This window comes from Clinocottus analis, unplaced genomic scaffold, assembly GCF_023055335.1.
Source record: "Clinocottus analis isolate CAN_PGR_092001 unplaced genomic scaffold, fCliAna1.0.p SCAF_8, whole genome shotgun sequence".
Classification (NCBI taxonomy): Eukaryota; Metazoa; Chordata; class Actinopteri; order Perciformes; family Cottidae; genus Clinocottus; species Clinocottus analis.
The window spans coordinates 7,902,309-7,917,176 of record NW_027176240.1 but is presented as its reverse complement, the minus strand read 5'-3'; the positions used below and the strand labels follow the sequence as shown (position 1 = coordinate 7,917,176).

At 45.7% G+C, this 14,868-nt stretch overlaps 1 protein-coding gene across 6 annotated transcripts in view; it reads left to right on the top strand.

Moving 5' to 3' along the window:
• Positions 1-14,868, top strand: part of ebf3b (EBF transcription factor 3b) — a 66,805-nt gene that overhangs the window by 42,681 nt on the left and 9,256 nt on the right. For 4 of the 6 annotated variants that reach the window (XM_068567682.1, XM_068567679.1, XM_068567681.1 and 1 more), the window contains exons 9-10: positions 4,265-4,398; positions 4,571-4,697. In XM_068567682.1, the coding sequence (XP_068423783.1) occupies positions 4,265-4,398; positions 4,571-4,697 (261 nt within the window). The remainder of the gene's footprint in view (positions 1-4,264; positions 4,399-4,570; positions 4,698-14,868) is intronic. The other 2 variants (XM_068567683.1, XM_068567680.1) reach the window with 1 other exon arrangement.

Here is a 14,868-nt window from a genome sequence, read left to right as displayed (position 1 = left end):
AATTTGGCTGTGAGGTCAATTTCCTGTCATTGGGTTCTGCAGATTTAGCTGTGAGTGAGCTGAAACAGGGGGAGGAAAGAGAAAGAGAGAAAGGAGGGGTGGTTGACGGTGTGTGCGTGTGTGTGTGTGTGTGTGTGTGTGTGTGTGTGTGGAGGGGTGAGGGGGTCGGGGGAGGGGAGGGGTGTATGAGAAAAACAGAACTTACTGTTTTTCTTCCAACTGATTCCATATGATAGACTGATTGCCTGCTCAGCCAAAAGAGAGAAAAGAAGGAGCACCAAACCATGGGAAATCCAAAAAGTGAAATGCACTAAACATAACCTTATGACCCTCGTGGCCTCCACTCGCAGATGGGAGCACATGCAGCTGAAAGATTGTGAGAAGAAAAAAAAAAGAAAAAAAGGAGAGAACTGACTTGGCCAATTGTGCAAATTGCTTATCTTCAGATTTCAAGAGCCAATTATGGCTGGGCAAACAGTTTATATACACCACTGACTAAAACAAGCTTCTCTACACATTAATGGGCATTAATGGTTCTATCACCAAAAGCAAATGTAATGTTTAATACAACAACGACTAATAAAAAAAAAAGTAGACAATTAATATATCTCAGTGCTCTCTCGTCCTAGTGGGGGAAAAAGCTAATCTATTTGTTTTTGTCTTTATTAATGACTCCTCTACTGGAGAACAAAATCAAATAATTAAAGTCCTGCCCGGAGCACCAAAGTCATTATGTTCGCTGACGTTCTGTTTGTGTGTTTCACGTTTATGACACGATAGGTGTGGATCGCCTAGCAACCAGTTTCTTAATGAGGGGAGCAATTAAAGAGGTTGAGCCCTCGCCTCCATGTTCCCCCTCTCCCATGGGATCATATGTGTTTCGTGTGTCTATGTGTGTGTGTGTGTGTGTGTGTGCCTGTGTTCTTTACAGGTTACCCCAACCCATCCCTTTCTTCCTCTCTTCACCACACTCTTCAAAGCAGCAGAGTGACGCCCCGTAAAGAAGCTATTGTCAACCGCCCAGTTGAACACGTCTTTGTCTAATAACTTTAATACACTTTCCCTCTGCATACGCGCGTGTGCTCTCACAAGTTGAGATCTTTCTTCTTCTTCTTCTTCTTCTTTCTTTCTCCCTCCCAGACTCAGCTCCATAACAAACTAATTTACCATGCATCAACAACAATTGCTGGCTTTGTTTAAGTCACCTTTGACAAACAGAGACGTGAGAAAAGGAGGAGCGGTCATAACATATAATTCCAGCCATGTCCTCACAGTGCTCTGACAACTAGCAGGCAGACAGCGTGCTTTAAATTAGCAACACATTCTTCCTCGGGAGTTCACTGGCGAAAAGCTTTAGATGTATGCCTGGCTGGCTGACTGCCTGTGTGGCTGAAACTGAGAGGCATCCTTCCTCTCAGCCCACAGTGCACTTGCACCGACTTGCTCACATGGATCAAGAGGTGCTGCCCCCTATTGGCGCAGAAACGGTATAGCCTGTGATCTGACAGACTGAATATCACCATGTGACATTTTTGTTCACTTGTGTGTACTGTCGCACAACAAGCATATTATGCATTCAGACACGGATGTGCTTTGTGGCTGCCTGTCACTCAAACATGTATAGATTCGGGCTCAAAGGTGCATAAACACGCTCACAAATAGTCGAGTCGTTCACACGCGGCATCACCCCCCACGTATGAAAACACACACGGACGGCACAGCACCGACACACACAGACTCTTTCTCTCACTGACACACACACACACACACACACGTTCCTTAGCTCAGTTCCACCATTATAGAGCCCCAGACAATATAGGAGACTCAGCATAGAGCCTGCAGCGCCTGCCTCATTTGCATGCCAAGTGGCTGTAATGCTGTTAGGGTTTATGCAATAAAGACAAGTGAATCCAGACTGCTGGGCCTAAGAGGAAGAAAGAGAGGGAGAAAAGAAGGCAGGGGGGGGTGGAAGGAGAGAAGGAAAGGAGAAAGTGAAGGAGAGAGTATGAGAGAGAGAGAGAGAGAGAGAGAGAGAGAGAGAGAGAGAGAGAGAGAGAGAGAGAGAGAGAGAGAGAGAGAGAGAGAGAGAGAGTCAAAGGGAACAGATGGCCCAGGGAGAGGTAAAAGGTATAATCCCATCAGCTGCACTATCAACCGACCATCTGGACATCCCACAGCACAATTACAACACATTTCAGCAGGCAGAACAAAGGACGGCTTCGCGGGGCCACATCAGACCTGTTTGAGTGTCACAATACTAGAGCTGAGACCTCCTCTGCTCAGATCTCGGATCAGTTTTGACGTCCTCTACGGCTAACCCTAACCACTGAGGAAAAAGATTAGGATGGATCACAGATCGGCTGCCTGAGGTCATTTCACAGCAAAGTGGATCTTAATATAACTTCACACATACGTACAAAATGGATAGGAAAAACCCCAAACAAGCTACGACATAGTAATTGAAATTGAGTAAATGTTCCTCTACTGTAGTGGACAATTTGTAAAGACTTAGTGATGCAACATTCAGACTGGCAAGCTGGCTCTTTGCATCCTCATCCGTCCACTCCTCTTGATGCCTATCATCTGCTGAGGGGGCATTGTGCGTGTCTGTCATCAGATCGCCTGCGCTGACTGTGTAATCCACTTCGCCACGGTCCCCATTCAGCACATGCTCCCCTCTCTGTCTGTGCATTGAGACATATGCAAATTTTTAGGCAGAAGGGTGGACGGCTTAGGGCCTCAGTCGCTGCCTCTCCATGGGTCCTTCTGTGTGTGGGAGGGGGCACTGGGATTTCCGAGGTTGCGCGTCTGTGTGAGTGCGTGCATGTCGTAGGTTTCAGGCTGCAGCTGCCCCCCAACAGTCACCGTCACCATCAGGCCGTTTTCTTGCCTCCTCCTCCTCCCTGACCCCCCCCCTCTCTCTCATCCCCAAAGTCAATTTGTTTACAGTAATTTTGAAGGGTGAATTATTTGCTGTAATCGTCCGCACTGATGAAGGTCAGGCCCTTAGAGGGGGGCCAGCATGCCCATAGAGGGTTGGTCCTCTTTCAGACGCTCCGCTTCGCAATTAAGGAAAGCAAATGTCACTCCTCCAGGCCTCACAAATGAAAATCTGTACGAGGTGATTAGCATGAAGTCAACAGCGCCTGTTAAAGTCAGATTCCCTGTAGTACCAATGTGTGTGTGTGCACTTTATGGGCAGAGAGAGAGAGCAAACATGACCTGAACAGACCCAACAGCAAGGCAAACAAAGGGAGATGTCTTGTCGGAGGTGATCCATACAACAATGGCCGACTGTGATTTACTTACTGGATGGAAAGGATAATAGAGGTTTAGAACCGAGCTTGTGAAGAAAAAAGGAACTTGGTGAAATAGTTGCTCACATTTTGAAGACTCGGAACAACATGCACAATTCATAGTGTATTAAAAGATATTGATGGAAATAGATTAAATTTGATATTGCTATTTTATGGCTAGCTGTCATGCTATTTCTGTTGTAAACACGGTGTTGTTCTCAACACCATATTAAGGTAATGCATCAAATGACAGTGGATGTGAGGCACCAGATCACTCAAATTAGATTATAATAGCAACCCAGACTGTTGATGAATGGCAGAGCTACGTAGCAGAAGTCATGCCAGATGAAAAGCATTGTAATAAACAATATGAAATGGATTGAATCGATCACGAAGAGAGGAAAAAAAAAAAAACAACACAATCTGAATAATTCACGAGTGCATTTCACGTTATGAAACCTGAAACTACACTCAGTGTGTGTGTGTGTGTGTGTACTGTGCTGCATATGCAGAACAAAGGTAATGAAATAATATGAACCAGCAAAGCTTTAGCTTGTCATTTCCACTTTAACAGTGCATATCCTTGACTCATTTAAGATGTGTTCAACTTTGAAATTTTACTGTACATGCGAGTGCATGCTTAATCAATTCTGATAGCTGCATTTGCCCTGACACATAATTTGCTCCATCAAATCATTTTCCGTGTGAGCCCCGCGTTTAGCCTTTGTGAAGTGGACCATTTGAAGGGTCTGCTTAACTACACCACTCCAGCGCGCTGATAAATGATTTTGATTCTCATGCCTTAAAGGACAAATCCATCATTTTTTTTTTCCAGGGGCAATTTCCATGATATGTCTTTGTGAGAGAGACATGGAGGTGATGCAGTAATGTGTCTGCATGTAAAGAGACATGGTGCTGAGTGTCCAAGCGCAGGTGCTGAATTTGCTCTTCTCTTTGTCTTGGATAAGCAGCCACCCCGTGCATCAAGGCTATCAGCCCAAGTGAGGGATGGACCACTGGAGGAGCTACCGTCATCATCATAGGGGACAACTTCTTCGATGGCCTACAAGTCGTGTTCGGCACCATGCTCGTATGGAGTGAGGTACGATGTCAAGTTTTTGGGGGAATTGTAGATGTGACTACGATTCAGTTGTAGTGTTAGAAATTCAGCTTGTTTTATTTAACCTTCTAGCCAATAGCCTTAACAATACAGACTCTCTAGTTTGTTATTACAGAGGTCTCATTATTTCTCTTCCTCTTCCTCTGTAATCCAGCTGATAACTCCACACGCCATCCGTGTCCAGACTCCACCTCGGCACATCCCCGGAGTTGTGGAAGTCACGCTGTCCTACAAGTCCAAGCAGTTCTGCAAAGGTGCCCCTGGGAGATTTGTCTATACTGGTGAGTCAAAACTGCCTCTTCGTCCCAACCCTCCCTCTCCTCCCTCTGTCTAGATGGAGCCCCAAGTCCAGGCACTAATAATGAACTAACCAGGGCCCTGCTTGCTGAATGTTAAAAGTGTGAGATCTGCACTGCACAAAAGGTGTTTCGTGGAGGGGCTCCTACAAGTGCAACTCGATCCCCCTCTGACCTGTCGTCATACAACGGCGCTGCCAAGCTCTGTTAAACTCAAGCTGTCAGGATATCTCATTCTGCCAATTCTCTTTATCTGCTCGGTTGCGAGACAGATAATGCTTTCTGCTAATTTGCTGATTTTGTTAAGCAAAATGCGGTCTCATTTTTTTACGAATCAAATTAGAAAAGCAGGATCCAGGTTAAGTGCATGAGCGAGTCAGAAGTTGTTCTCGTGTGTGTTCCATATGAATTCATGGCAGGGGAAGTGTGCGGAGAGACGAGAGACGCGCGAGAAAGGGGTGTGTGTGTGTCACACTATAAGTAAGGGATCTGATTATCTTGGCTAACAGAGGGAAGTGGCGGTCTTATCTGTCATCATTGGTGAGGAGACAGAGGTTGCAGGGGTCAGAGCCTGTCTGACCTGGAAGCCTCTGTCTGTTCTAACTCTGATGGGCAGAATGAAACGGGGCCGCGTACAAGGCACTCTCACTTCCCCCAGCACTCCCAGGCCTCCAGCACAGCCCCGGCCTTGAGCGCAGCAGAATTGCAAAGTGTGGGCCTGGACCCCCCCCCCCACCCCCCTCCCCGCATCCACCTCCCTCGGAAACCCCCATCCAGACTCCTCCATCCCGGGGCAGCTGTTTCTCATCAAGTCCCCCCCCCCGCCGCCCCCCTCGCTCCCCAAACCACCGTTACCACCACCCCCAGCCATCCGTCCCCTTCTCCTCCAACCGTGCAGTCTGGCCCAGCTCTCCTGCATTTAACCTCCCTGGCAGGAGCGGAGCAGAGGCCAACAAGGCACCGGGATAATGAAACAGGAGTGTAGTGTGGCTGCGTAAGTGTATGTGCGTCTGTTTGTGTGAGACTGTGGGAGTGAGCGAGAGGGAAAAAAGTGTGTGTGTGTGTGTGTGTGTGTGCGAGCGTGTGTCTGTGAGTACATGTGTTACCGCACAGCACAGAGAAGGTGTATAAGTTAAGACATTAATGGCTTCTATAGCACCCTGGTGAAAGTACCAGGTCCCTTAAGAACAGACCCCATTAGTCACAGAGGCTAAGCGGATTGGGATGATTACCATCAGGTTTTACTGGGGAAACGTGTCCCCTTCTCTCTATCTTTGTTGATTTTTCAACCCCCACCCCCTCACCACCACCACCCATTCTTCTTCCCTGTCTTCGTTGGTTTCCTACTCACTTCCAGTTAGTATGAAGATACAATTACCCCTGGAGGCAACGGTGGTACAATTGATTAGTGTGCTGAATTAAAAGAGAAAGTCGCGAATAGACAGGTCCGGCTCCTCCGCTCTGCTATTCCCTGTGTGGCTCACCCTGATTGTACAAGGGTTGACGCTTGAGAGAATGAAACCGTTAAAGAGAGCAGAACGCATAACGCCACAATTAGGTACCACTGATTCCATATGTACAGTAATTGCGAGGTGAAAGGATGTTAGCTACTTCTCTCCGACAGTAAAATGAGAATGGGCTGATGCATTGAGCGCAAGAGAGTGGATCATGTATTTAAGAGCGAAACAGCTCATTTCAAACCATAGCTTTTCTTTCTGTGTTACTGCACTACACGAGCAAATAGGTTTAAAATGACCTGCAGTTACAATGGCAAATTACTTGGAACTAAAATGGGCATGTAGTGACACACAGTGCTGTCTAAAAGGCACATAATGTTCCAGTGTCATATTGAAGAGCAACATGTGAATATCAAAGGTGTAGTTACCAAAGCATAAGGCGTCGAGTCTGACTTGAGAGCACGGCTTATGAGGAGTGCCTTTTTTCAACCTTTTTTTTTTCATGTTGACTCTTCTTGCACCACCAGCCTAATTGTGGAGATTTAACTCGCTCAATTTAAGAAATTATCACAAATTACCAAGAGTCAACACAGAGGAGACTGCAGCCAATTCGAACAGCAGAGGGACGCGTCCTCACTCGGGTTAGTACCCTGGAATGGCTCCAAAACTCACAATCCATTCTCAGAAAGAGAGCACCCTGTAATGTATGTCAAATAATCCTGTTGGCATTGACTATTGAATGTTTAAAACACTAATGAGACAAACAGACATAGTATATAAAACTTTAGTAGGCTGCAGTTTACTGACTGCTTCTGTACTGTTATTGGCACACTTTTAAAAGGAAAGACATGCCAGCTATTTTTTTGCTGTATCTCAGTCTATACCTTTTACCTTCTAACACAATGTGGTCCCTTGGAGATTGCCAGCTTGTCCTCTGTTTAATCCATGTATTGGTTATCCATTGGTTCAACTGTCTGCAAGGTTGTAGAAAATCAAGAGGAGAAACTGCTGGCTGTACCTAAGGTCAATACTTTATTATACTTTACACTATATTAAGCACTGCACTACAACATTGCATGCTGGTTTGATTAGATGATTTCTTAAAAAAGGAAAGAAAAGAGTATACATTTTCAGCCTCATTTGCAGCATCTTTAACCTTTTTACTGCATTGTTACAGTGCTATATGAAAGAGTAAATCATGAATAAAAACTTTGACCGCACAATTCATCCAATTTAAGCTCCTAATTGCATCAGAGCTTTTGGTTTTCTATCTTGGCCAAGTTTCCACGAGAGTTCCCCTCCAGGGGCAACGATACAGGCCCTTGGTAATATGGTTCTGCAAGCAGTCCTAACACACTCAGCCACTATTTATCCTAATCAGTGACATCCACATAACCAGGATTGCTTAAAATGAACCCCTTCCGCGCCCCAGAAAACGCACATTTACCGGGACCCCATTTGTCATGGGTAAATTGAGGGTCAGTAAACTTCGCCTGTATCCTCCAGTGGGGATCCAGGACATGCATCATAACGTTAGGAGAGAATGATTGGCGAAGGCGAGCTGTCACACATTTGTCAGGGGGAAGGGAACATTATTTGCTAATTTCCCAAGCTGGGCACTGACAGGGTGCTTCGTCTTCAGACCTTTGGTGACCAGCATGGCTTCCCAGCTATTAGTACAAGTCAAGTGTTTTTTTTCTTCTGCTTTTTTTTCTTCTTTCCTCACTGTAAAGCAGCCGTAATAGGAGCCACTCGTTCGACCTCACACGATAGCAGCATACTGGGTGAAGGATTTTGGATGGAGTAGATGCCCCATACAGTGAGCTGCTCTTGCCAGGCCTTAGTTGAGGCCAGACAGCCTTGAGGGCTGATGGATCACAAACTTTCCTCGTCAAGGTGACGCTATCGACTCCACTGCACCAAAATCTGACAAAATGGGTATGAGGCAGTCATTCATCAACATAAGGACAAAGGGGTCATGTGTGCTTCACTCAATACTGGTGGAGATCAAGAAATGTCAGCCCTGTAAGGGATGGAAAAGGAAGATGCTCATTGTGCAGGAGTCTCTTTATAGCTAAGCCTGAACTGCAATTTCTTACTTTATGAATGTAAAAAAGTACCTTTATTTATATGTCTTTACATGCATGTCTGCCCAAATGAAACTGGCAGCAAAACGGTAGTATATATAAGCAGTGATATTTAGCTTAAACTCACTTCCTGTTCCACTCTCAGAAAGAGGGACACAACTGTTATGTAGCCTTCCTCTCCTCTCCCTCCAAAAATGAAATAAACAAACACAGACGTCTTTATCGGAGCACATCAGATACGGCCGTGTGCTGTTCGGCCTGTGAATCGGGCCGATCCTTACGTCTCCTCTACGCCCTGCTGTCACTTTGAAGTTCTAGACTCAGAGACTGATCAGATGGAGCGCTTCCTTTTCATTTCCTGTCCTGCAGGGTTGGGTTCGGTACTCAGTTAGTTGCTGGTCAGTAATGGGGTGTGGCCTACAGCCAAGATACGCTATAATCTAAGTAATTCACAGAGGTATGTAAACAGATCGGCTTTAGAGGAGACCCGCAAACACTCACTAAACACTTCATACAAGCATTGTGTATTTAAAGTATCTAAATCTACTACACAGAACTTCGGATTTGAGACGCTTTGAAATTCATCTGCAGATATTTTTTTTTTGTTGTAAAGTCACGCTGCAGTACGAACTACTGCAAGTAAGGATGAAATAGACATTTCTAAATGTCATCACCACAGTCAAGTGGGTTGTAACCAGTTGGCACAACAGTTTTAGCATGTGTCAGAGCATGTTATCCACTCGCCATATCCCCATACCTGCCTGTCTCATTACAACGCTGGTATTTAGCACCAGCTCCACAGGAGTGGAGCAGACACTCGTTGCCAAGTTAGATGGGCCTGGTTTGAAGGCCTTGTGAGCTTGTGTGGAGCGCGACAAGGTTCCACGGAGTAAGGTCCTTGTGTCCAATTAGAGGGCTGACGTGACACGTGCTCGCACTCCCCCACTGTCAGGCAGCTTGTCAGGTAAGCTTTGAGAAGCACACTGTGGCATTATTCCACAGCGTGTTATCAGCAAGTGACCTGTGAAATCCAGCTCCGGGAAATTGATTGAAATAAGCACTTGCAGTTGAGCATGTATTTTCCTCCATTACACCTCTCCGTGAAATGTATTGTGGGTATCTTTCAAGAGAAAAATGAAAGTATGGCCGGGTGTTTTTTTCTTTCTCCCTCAGTAAGGATGGTATTCATTGATTTAATTTTAATTGGACCCACTTTTTGTCCCACAGTATCGTTAGAGGTCTGTTTTGTAATGGCTCTTAAAATGGATTGTCCTCAGTAAGTCACAGCATCAGTCCTTTGCCACAGGAAAGATAGACAGAGGATGCAGGGAGGGGGGCTCTTGATAGACGAGGATCTTTCCCCTCCTCCTCCTCCTCGTTTCTCTACCTCCTCTTCTTGCCCCATTTTCAGTACGATCCACACCCAACGGGCATTAAAAGTACTCCACACACCCCTCCTCCTCCACTGCCGCCTTTTGATTGAAATTCATCGGCAAGTTTATTGAGAAATGAATGAGGGAGGCAGCACGGTATTGACTTTGAGAGGAAAACACAACTCATCTTGAATGAGGGGGAAAACGCGGCCGTAATTTAGCCGCCATCGATCTGTGCCCCGTCCATGTATTGATCTTCATTTTACAATATTAATTTGCGCTTGCAATCAGCTGTGAAGGGAACCCATTTGATTTCTGTTGGCCGGTAATGTGTTAAAGTCCGCCGACGTCCTTAGAGAAGCGGCACACATACTTTAGATGTCATCTAAGAGGATTGAACAGGTGTCTTTGGCCTTTTCTAATAACACAGCCGATATGAAGGGAGTCTGAAATTATGGATGTGCAATCTGTAACATTCCTCCCTTTTAACCGTGTTAATTACATTTTATCTGTTGCAGGAGCAATATCTGCTGGAGACTGTTACTGTCGAGGTTTTTTTTCATCTGTATTGGCTCAAAGTTCATGAAATTTCAATGAACATTGATCTGTCTCCATTGATTTATCCTAACTGCAGATCTTTGAAATTTTAATTTCCTGTTCATCTTGAGACTGCTGGAGATGGAATCACTCAGTGGTAACTGGCTGCAGTGGAAGGAGATGATATGGTCAGTGGTGAAACAGATGAGGTTTGCTTTGCGTGGGTTTGCTGTGAAAATTCCAATTTGGCTTGGTTTGTATTTTTTAAGATGGTCTCTACATCTGCATGCGTGTTTTCTATTCTCTCAACACTGAAACATATCGACTGTGGAGCAGCAGCATGACCTCTGGATATGTTACCTTCTCTGTATGCACTGTATTTAACTCCTTACAGTAGTGAGAAGATAATCACTCTTCAAATGTGTCCGGTAGAATAGAGTGCGGAGCACTTCGTCAGGAAGAGGTCATGCGCTCATGCCGTTCTGCACTGCATCCATTTAAGAGACCACAGGTGCCTAGAAGGCTTCAGTTAGACAGTTTGACAAGTCACAAATGCAATAACACTTGAATGAACTTCTGCCTGTGCTGTTTATCTGTCTCCCCTTTTCCAACTCCCACTCCACCTCTAATTTGTGTTAAGGGGAAAGAAAAAAATAACTGCTCAATGGTGTAGGAGGAGTGGAGATAAGCTCGAAGCAGTTAAGTATAATTAGCGAAAGTAATAGCTGGCAAATGGCAACAAGGCTAGGTTTTTATCTCCTGGAAAGATAGAGTTATCGTAATAAGCTGTAATGGCTGGCAGGAATGCTAGTAGTCGGTGCAAGCTTCCATTCAGGCTCATAGACTTAACAAGGAACAATTTCCCTTAAATTTACTGCTTTGCTCAAACATTTCCCCATGTTTATACCCAGATACTGTAAGTCAATACATGTGTTCAATCCACTTCCATATAGACCGCGGGCACACAGTAGTGTATTGCCACGTAAGCACTTCTGGCTGCCAACGTCGGCCATGTTACACTGTTCCTGTAGAGCGGTTACTCATGTCCTATTTCTAGAGAACATGGAGAAGGAGCAGCAGACCACACTCAGATGCCATGTACACGCCATCCACTCTACATTTTAAGTGAAGTGGCTAGCTGGGGCGGCTAAAGGAGCACTCAGAGAAAATGTGTTTTAGGAGCGTGAAAGAACGGAAAGATTATGGCGTCAGATCAAAATAACATTGGGGAAGTACACATTCCAGGCAGAGGAATTCTACTGAAGCCCTGCCATGAATGCATGTACGCATGCGTGATATTGAAAATTGGAAATGATATGGTCACAGCTGCACACCGAGTCATGCATTCCATTTCTTCATATTCTGAAACATGATCATTTACTCTCTGGAGTGAGAAAATTACTGAAATATTTATAAAAAATAAAAAAAATCGTCTGAACCTCCATGTGGAGGGAGCGAGTCTCTTTCTTTGTCAAGAAATCAGTTCTCATGTTCCTTCCAGTAATTCTTTCAGTTGCCAGCCGTTAAATTTAAAACATATTGTCTGTCACTTTGTTGTCTCATTACTTCCGTTAAATGCTAATCATATCTGGACTAAAACCATGGAGAAAAATACAGGAACAATTACATCTCTGTATATGTACCGCAAGCTGGGTATGGGATGTAAGTGTTGTAATTGAACAAAGTATGCAACCTGTCTAAATCAAAATGGAAAATGATAGAAAATGAAAATTCTATTAGTCCATAATGTTCCCTCGGCCCTCCTCCCCATGTGCTCTTCATCTCTCCTGCAAAGTATTCAAATGCAAGCCCTGCCTTACCTCCCTGTGTCTCTTTTTCTCTAATTATCCATGAGGTCAGTAAGCAAAATGGGGAAGAAGCCAGGAGATCAATACAAATTATCCCTGAGCAAACCAGTGCTGACAGTTTGAATTGCAGCATATGTTTACCCAAAATCAGGCAATTTATCTTAATATCAGGCGAGTAATGCAGCAGGGGTGAGAGGTCACACAATCTCTCCACCTCATAATTACCCGCCTCTAAAACAGGAAAGTGGTATTGATTGGCCGCGAGCCGGGAAGCGGGCGTGACTGGAACGCGCAACCTCCCCCCCCCCCCACCTCTCCCTCCTCCTCCAGCCCCAACCACCCCTATCATACCTTCCCCCGGTTCCCCCCACCTTCCTCAGTCCCTCCTACCCTCGGCTAGACTCCCCACCCAGTGCAGGATTTATGGGATGTGTGTGGAGGGTTTCATGTTTCCTTGCAGCGACTGAGACCCCTTACAGGAGGGTTGAGGGAGGGGGACACGCTCCTTCCACACCCTCACACCCCCCCTCCCCCAACCTCCCCCGCCCCTCCCTTTCACCATATTGTGTTGGAAGGACGAGGAGGGCCAACTCATTTTGTCATGCATGGAGTCATGCAAGGGCAGAGCAGCTAGTTTTGCCTGTTATAAGCTTTAAAAGAGAGTAAAGTTTACGACAGAGTGTGAAGTCGGAACATAATGATGAACTGAGGATTAAAAGAGACGTAGGGTGAAGAGGTGGGAGCAAAACGTGGGAAAAGGCTGCTGTCAATGTGTGTGGTAGAAGAAAAAGTGAGCGGAGAAGTCCCAATGACTCTTGTAGAAGCTCAGCAGATGAAAGAAAATCTTTGCCAGGAAGAAATAATGTGCAGAGCGATCCGCTGAATACACACATAACACATTTATTGTCCGGATTGAATATAAGTGCTCAGTATATATCATCAGCAGCTCTTACAGGATTATTGACATTGTCTGTGTCTGTCTGCACCAGTGTACATGCTATGACTACAAAACTGTCAACTCATCAACTGACAGCACCGTTTAGCGCTAATGCAAGTCTCCATCAGCTGTCAAAAACATTTGCATGAAATCAATAGCAGATGGCGGTGTGTGTCACCAATTTCATTACGCCGGGGTTGTTACAAAGATCATCTCCATGATAGATGAGATGGCGACATGTCGACATGTGGAGATCATGCCTGACGCCTGGACTGCGGCTGCAGAACATTGAGCCATGTGCTAAACCTACATGGAGGCAGGTTTAAATGTAATCTTTGACACATTTAAATTCCCCCATATGCAGGCAGTTAATCACTGTGTATAAACCGTACAAACTGCAGGAAAGAAATGCAGTTTAAACTGTTCTATCAGGGTACAGGATACCCTCCCCTCCAAATCACATTCATCATAATTCTCAGGTCCACATTTAAAGTGGGGCATCATTATCATTGGAAAGGGACATCAAACAGTACACCTCTCCCAACCTAGGTCTCGTCCTGTACTGTACGTCTCTCCGGCTGTGTTCCCAGCATGCCTGGCGGGTTGTGTAGGCCCCAGCTGAGGCAGAGGACAGGAGAGCGTGATGTATCACCCTGAGAGAGCCCACTGACAGCCTCTGATGATGGATGGCCTGATTATGGAGTGCTTTTTACACATACACAATTTACATCACACTGAGCAGCGGGGTCTGGCAGGGCTGCCGTGCACATACACTCTCTCAGCCGGGCACGTGCACTCTCACACACACACACTCGCGTACATGCTTGTGTCTGCACACATGTACGGAACTGCCAGAGTGCATAGATAAGAAAGGGGGTGGAAATAACAAAAGAAAGGGGCAAATTCCTTGCTATAGCCTTGTCATGTACGATCAATACGGCAGATCAATCCTTTATTAAGGAGAAGATGGCGTTCCCCCCACATTGCGAAGCGGACCTTTGTCGTTTCGGGACGCATGATGACATGTCAAATCAGATTTCCAGCAGTGTGTGTTGTTGTGGCGTGGGGTTTATTCAGGTGTGCTTTGCCAGCAGGGCTGAACACCACTATATTTGCAAGGTAGATCCGTGCTATCGATTAGCACCTCGCATTGTCCATGCTTGAACACATAATTGGTCCATTTGATCACGGTCGAGCTGGCAATTACTGTATTCCGGTTTTGTCAGAAGTGGTGCATGTGTTTCGATTGTATGTGTGTGTGTTAGTACATGACTGCTGCACAGTATGTATGCGTGAGTAGGTACAGTATGCGTCTGTATGTGAGTGTGTGTGTGTGTGTGTGTGTGTGTGTTTGTGTGTGTGTGAAAGCATGCTTGCACGTGTATTTAGATGTGAGGGAACAAAAGAAAGAGTGAGACACATGAATGTTCGTTTTCCTGCCGTGTCTCCCCGGCTCGTGCTTCAGTGGCCCTGCCTGCCTGTCTGCGTGTGTGTGTGTGTGTGTGTGTGTGTGTGTGTGTGTTCGCTTGCTTCCACATTCTCTGGTGTTCAGCAGGTTCAGCGAGCTGTGCGGTGTTAATGCTGAAATTACATGCTGAGTAATGAGTGATGGGCCAAATTACAGGCTGAACAATGAATAGAGGCAGGCAGCTCTTATTAGTCTCCATAGAAAGCCATTGATTTATGAAGCGCCTTGCTCGGCGGAGTTACTCTCCTGAAAATGATATCTACATTGAGAAGTGATGTTCTCTATTAAGTCGTTCCTTCCCCCTTTACGCTGCTCTCCTCCTTTCCTCCCCTCCTTCTCTCCTCTGCCCTCCCTCCCTCGCCTCGGCCTGCCTGCCTATGAGTGTGCACATGATTGTTTAGAATCAGGCGGAGCTGTAAGGAAGCCTTCAATTACCCATTAGGACTGTCAGACATAAAACGCCCTGCTCTCACCAAAGTCTGGGTTATG